Consider the following 6,720-nt stretch of genomic DNA (forward strand, 5'->3'; position numbering starts at 1 on the left):
CTGACAGCTCAGAGCCTGGAGCCTGTGTCAGATTCTGTGTCTCCCTCTCTCTCTGCCCCACCCCCACTCTCTCACATGCACTCTTTCTCTCTCATTCAAAAATAAACATTAAAAAAAATTGAAAAAGTATCCCTTCAAGTTTTGCTCTTCAGAGATAGTCAACTATTAGCATTCCCTTCCAGCCTTTTCCAGTTTTTTTTTTTTAAACATAGTTGAGAGCATATGGTGTAGTATTACCATATCTAGCTTTTTTTAAATTTCGAAGCATAACAGCGTTTTCTCATATTAAGAATAAATCATGAGGGCGTCTGGGTGGCTCAGTTGGTTAAGCATCCGACTCTTGATTTGCCTCAGGTCATGATCTCACAGTTTGTGAGTTTGAGCCTGCATTGGCAGTGAGGAGTCTGCTTTGGATATTGTCTCTCTCTCTCTCTCTCTGCCCCTCTTCCACTCAAGCGTACGCTTTCCCTCTCAAAATCAATAGAAGCGGGTGGCTCAGTCTAACGGCCAACTTCACCTTAAATCATGATCTCATGGTTCATGAGTTCGAGCCCCACATCAGGCTCTCTGCTGTCAGCACAAGCCTGCTTTGGATTCTTTGTACCCCTCTCTCTCTGTCTCCCATCTTAAAAATAAACATTAAAAAATAATTAATAAACCTAAAAAAAAGAATAAGTCACAAACAGCTTTAAAAGTACCACTTTCTCTTACGTAGTGTGAATGTAGTGAGTATTCTGGGCTGCTGACTCTTTCCACTGTCCTCTGGTGTTTTTGATTTGGCTCTCTCCTTGAGACTTATTTTCATTTTTGTTTTCTTGTAGCTGGAACGGCTTTGGGTCTTGGGGTTGTGAACATCCTCCACACTATAAATCCTTCCCTTGTGATCCTCTCTGGAGTCCTAGCCAGTCACTACATCCACATCGTCAAAGATGTCATCCGCCAGCAAGCCTTGTCCTCGGTTCAGGATGTGGACGTGGTAGTTTCGGATTTGGTGGATCCCGCCCTGCTCGGTGCCGCCAGCATGGTTTTGGACTACACAACTCGCAGGATCTGCTAGGCCTCCCAGGAGGGGACATGGACCAAGACTCAGAACTTCTTCGTGGAATCAGGTTGTCTTTTAGATGAGCGTTTCTTACAAAGCAAATTTGGTATTTAGCAGGTGACTTCAGCAGTTAAGTTTTTGCTTTTAGTCTCCTCTTCCAAAGTCACTTTTCCCAACCCGTTTTGGTAGATGCTGCTCTTTCTGGGGTCATTTTAGCTCAAACCCTGTAAGTACCAGTCACAATTTTCTGTGCCAAAGGAGCTGTGATAGTAGACAAGGAAGCCTTAGGACTCTGCTCACCAGACGTACCACTTAGACCTGCAGGTCTTGCTTGAGATGGGCCTTGATACTGGAGTTTGGATTATTAATCCTTCCTACTCTGACCTTAAACTCAGATTGCAGAAAGGGATCCAGTCAGGAAACAGAAGGAAATCTCACCGTGAATGGCTAAAGTAAAATTTTTTAAAAACAGCTTTAGTGAGATATTTTTAAAAGTGTACAATTTGGTAAGCTTTGACATACGTATATACCTGTGAAACCATCACCACAATCAAGACATTGGACATACCTGTCACCCCCAAATGTCATCTGCTTAAAGATGTTATTTGCTACTACTCTTGGAGAGTCTTGAGCAACTTTAGGGATCTGAATTACAGTGGCTTTAAGTGACCTTGTCCTTATCTTCTTAAAGACAGCTGAGAAGCCACTAGGACTTAACAGCCTCTGAAAGGAGATTAACCATCCCCAAAGGATCTTCGCTATGGACAAACACCTCTCCCTTCAATAACTTTTCATGCTAATGTTGAGTATGACTCTGGAGTATCTCCTAAGGCAGCGTTTGTGGAGCCCGTATCTGTGAATCTGGATTCTGGCGAAATACGATTTTGTGCTTTCATTGGTGTCTAGATACAAAGGCTAGGGTTCTTGGTATCAATTTCAACCTGGAAGAAATATGAATACCCACCATTTATTAAGTGCCTACTGTGTGCCAGGTTCTGAACTAGGTGCTCCATATACGTTATTCTAAATTCTCACAACCTGGGAGGTAGGTGTTTTAATTTCCATTTTATACAATCGCAAATTAAGTCTTGGTGCGTTTAAGTGATGGCACCTAAAGCTGTGTGGCTAGTGACTCTCAGAAACAGGATTTGCTCCCAGGTCCATCTGTGCTCTTCTGCTAAACCACACAACCCCTCAAATAAAAACCTTGCAGAAGGTAAATATATCCTAATTTAGTTCAGACTGACAACAGCTTTAATAAGACTGTCTCATTAGCAGATGACTCAATTTGTCTTTGATGCTGTCCCTCAGTGATAAATTTAATCAAATATTCTTCTCTGCTGTGGACATTTTGCCAATACAGTATTTTGTCTAGTGACAGGTTTTTATGGGTACTTTCAGATGATCTAAGAAAGCATATGCGTGTTTTTCAGATTCTTATTTTAGGAAAACCAGAAAGTTTCTATTGTTTCAGTGTTAGCATACAAAATAAAGTGTGAAAGAATCACTGATTGCATTTGAACTACTTCCTTCCTGGTGGGTTAATGTGAATAGATAGGTTGGCTGATTCCAAGAACTCCACCGGCCCTGAAATAATCTCCAGGTTCTGGTTATTGTTGAAAAATTCCACCGTGATTCCTAGGAAGGAAGCTAGTTCTCCTTGGCATCAGCGTCTGGGGTGAGGTGGTGTCCTGGGAAGGGACACCAGTTGTTCCTGGGCGACATCTGTAACTGCTCTGGACACCAGACGGTTGCATTGCTATCAGGCTTCATACCAAATATTTGGAAGGATGGTTCTAAATCTAAAACCAAATCTTAGTTTTTATTGAATTCACAGAAAGGATAATTAATATATTCCAACGTAATTATTACTGACAGTTAAATCACATATTTATTTTAGTGTAAATATTTGTATGTTACTGTTCTGAGCCAAATTCTAAAGAAAAAATAAATATATTTGTGGAAATCCTAATATTTTTGCATTTTGTTTTCTTAATTAACTGTCTAGCTAAAATCCCTTCCCAGAAGAAATTTATGTTGTTGCACTGCTTACTTTTTGAAGGTCATGTAACTTCTTAAGGCATCTAGTACAGATTTCTTAACCAAACAAATAATAAATCTTTGATAATATGGAGTACTGCTATATAATATTTTTATATATTGCAGATGATCACCACAGTAAGTCTAGTTAACAGCCATCACCATATCTACAGAACTTTTTTTTCTTGTAATGAGAACTTTTAAGATCAACTCTGGTAGCAACTTTCAAATATATGGTATTTGAGGTACAGGCGTACCTCATTTTACTGCACTTCACAGATAATGTGGTTTTTCTTTTTTGGGTTTTTTTTTTTTTTTTACAAATTGAAGGTTTGTGGCAACCCTGTGTCACACAAATCTATTGGCACCATTTTCCCAACAGCATTTGCTCACTTTGTGTCTCTGTCACTAGTTGGTAATGATCGCGGTATTTCAAAGTTTTTCATTATTATATTTGTTGTGGTGATCTGTGATGTTACTGTTGTGTTTGGGGGCACCATAAGCTGCACCCATATGAGATGGTGAACTTAAACCAAGAAATATGTGTGTTCTGACTGCTCCACTGACTCGCCATTCCTCCATCTGTCTCCCTCCTCACACCTCCCTATTCCCTGAGACACAATATTGAAATTAGGCCAGTTAATAACCCTACAACGCCTTCTGTGTATTCAAACAAAAGGAAACGTTACACATCTCTCACTTTAACTCAAAGGCTAGAAATGAGTGAGAAGGGCAGGCCAAAAGCTGAGACAGGCCGAAGCTATGCTTCTCACGCCAGATAGCCAAGTTGTAAATGCAAAGGAAAAGTTCCTGAAGGAAATGAAAAGTTCACTTGCTACTCCAGTGAGCACACATATGGTAACAAGGCGAAACAGCCTTATCATTGGTATGGAGAAAGCTTCAGTGGTCTGGATAGAAGATCAAGCCAGCCACATTTCCTTAGGCCAAAGCCTAATCCACAGCAAGGTCCTAACTCTCTTTAATACTGTGAAGGCTGAGAGAGGTGAGGAAACTACAGTAGAAAAGTTGGAAGCTAGCAGAGGTTGCTTCATGAGGTTCAAGGAAAGAGGCCATCTCCGTGACATAAAGTTGCAAGGTGAAGCAGCAAGTGCGGATGTAGAAGCTGCAGCAAGTTATCCAGAAGAGCCAGCTAAGATCACTAACGGAGGTGGCTACATGAGACAACAGATTTTCAATGTAGACAAAACAGCCATATATTGGAAGAAGATGTCTTCTAGGACTTTCATAGCTAGGAGGAGAAGTCAGTTCCTGGCTTCAAACTTCAAACGATAGGTTGACTCTCATTAGGGGCTAAGGCAGCTGGTGACTTTAAGTTGGAACCAGTCAGTGTTCATTCATATACCATTCCAAAAATCCTAGGGCATTTAAGAATTATGCTAAATCTACTCTGTCTGTGCTCTGTAAATGGAACAAAGCCTGGATGACGGCACATCTGTTTACAACATAGTTTGCTGAGTATTTTAAGCCCACTGTTGAGGCCTACTGCTCAGAAAAAAAAAAAGATTCCTTTCAAAATACCACTGCTCGTTGACAAGGCACCTGGTCACCAAAGAGTTCTGATAGAGAGGTACAATGACACTAATGTTATTTTCAAGCCTGCTAACAAAACATCCACTCTGCAGCCCATGGGTCGAGAAGTCATTTCAACTTTCAAGTCTTACTGTTTAAGAAATACCTTTCATCAGGCTCTAGTGCCATATATAGTGATTCCTTTGATGGATCTGGGCAAAGGTAATTGAAAATCTTCTGGAAAGGATTCACCACATCTGGTGCCATTAAGAACACTCATGATTTATGGGAAGAGTCAAAATATCAACATTAACAGGGGTTTGGAAGAAGCTGATTTCAGCCCTAATGGATAACTTTGAGGGGTTCAAGACTACAGTGGAGGAAGTGAGTGCAGATGTGGTGGAAATAGCAAGGGAACTAGAATTAGAAGTGGAGCCTGAAGATGTGACTGAATTGCTATTACTGTCATGATAAGATTTTAATGGATGAGGAGTTGCTCCTTATGGATGAGTAAAGAAAGTGGTTTCTTGAGATGGAATCTACTCCTGGTGGAGATGCTGTGAAGACTTGAAATGACAGCAAAGGATTTAGAAATTACATAAACTTAGTTGATAAAGCAGTGTGGGGTTTGAGAGAATTGACTTCAATTTCAAAAGAAGTTCTGTGGGCGAATATCAAATGGCATTTAAATGCTACAGAGAAATTGTGAAAAGAAGAGTCAATCAATGTGGCAAATTCATCGTTGTCTTATTTTAAGAACTTGCCACAGCCACATCAACCTTCAGCACCCACCACCCTGATCAGTCAGGAGCCACCAACATTGAGGCAGGACCCTCCACCAGGAAAAAGATTACAACTCACTGAAAGCTAAGATGATGATTAGCATTTTTTAGCAATAAAGCATTTTTTAATTAAGATATGTATGTTTTTAGACATAATGCTGCTGCACACTTAACAGACTACAGTATTATAATGTAAACATTTATTTGCACTGGGGAACCAGAAGATTCACTTGACTCACTTTATTGCAGTATTCCCTTTATTGCAGTGGTGTGGAATTGAACCTACAATATCTACAAGGTAGGCCTGTATTATTTATTTTATTTATTTTTTATGTTTATTTTTGAGAGAGAGAGAGGAGACAGAGCATTAGTAGGGGAGGGACGAGAGACAGGGAGACACAGAATCTGAAGTAGGCTCCAGGCTCTGAGATGTCAGCACGGAGCCCAACACAGAGCTCAAACTCACCGCGACATCATGACCTGAGCCGAAGTCAGACACCCAATCGACTGAGCTACCCAGGACTCCCGGTAGGCCTGTATTATTAACTATAGTTGCCACACTGTGCATTACTTCCCCATGACTCAATAAATGGAAATTTGTATCTTTTGACTCCCTTCAGCCATTTCACCCACCCCTTCCCCATCCTGCACCTCTGACAACCACCAGTGTGTTACCTGTTCTCTATGAGCATGGTTTTTGGAGTTGTTTTTTTTTTTTAAGATTCTACTTGGATATTTCATATGGTATTTGTCTTTCTGACTTTGCCCTCAAGGCCTATCCATGTCACAAATGGCAGTATTTCATTTTTTATGGTTGAATAACGTGTGTGTGTATGTGTGTGTGTGTGTGTGTACATGTATGTGTACACAGATACCACATTTTCTTTATCCATTTATCCACTGATGTACACTCAGGTTGTTTCCAGATCTTGGCTATTGTAAATAATGCTCTAGTGAAGACAGGGGTGCATTTATCTTTTCAAGTTAGTCTTTTCATTTTCTTTGTTAAAATACCCAGAAGTGCAATTGAACTATACATTGGTTCTATTTTTAAATCCTTGAGGAAACTTCATACCATTTTCCACTGTGGCTGCACCAATTTGCTTCCTACCAACATAGTACAAGGAGTCCCTTTTCTCCACATTCTCCCCAAACGTTTTTTTTTTTTTTTTTTTTAATGTTTTTATTTTTAAGACAGAGACAGCATGAGCAGGGGAGGGGCAGAGAGAGAGGGAGACACAGAATCCAAAGTAGGCTCCAGGCTCTGAGCTGTCAGCACAGAGCCTGACGTGGGGCTTGAACTCATGGACTGTGATATCATGACCT

At 40.5% G+C, this 6,720-nt stretch overlaps 1 protein-coding gene across 7 annotated transcripts in view; it reads left to right on the forward strand.

Moving 5' to 3' along the window:
• The window catches only part of GNE (glucosamine (UDP-N-acetyl)-2-epimerase/N-acetylmannosamine kinase), a 41,762-nt gene extending 38,748 nt beyond the window's left edge, over positions 1–3,014 (forward strand). For all 7 annotated transcript variants that reach the window (XM_047829677.1, XM_047829676.1, XM_047829674.1 and 4 more), the window contains one exon: positions 822–3,014. In XM_047829677.1, the coding sequence (XP_047685633.1) occupies positions 822–1,057 (236 nt within the window). In that variant the 3' untranslated portion in view covers positions 1,058–3,014. The remainder of the gene's footprint in view (positions 1–821) is intronic.
• The last annotated feature ends 3,706 nt before the right edge of the window (positions 3,015–6,720 follow it).

This window comes from Prionailurus viverrinus, chromosome D4 (genome assembly GCF_022837055.1).
Source record: "Prionailurus viverrinus isolate Anna chromosome D4, UM_Priviv_1.0, whole genome shotgun sequence".
NCBI classification, from domain to species: domain Eukaryota; kingdom Metazoa; phylum Chordata; class Mammalia; order Carnivora; family Felidae; genus Prionailurus; species Prionailurus viverrinus.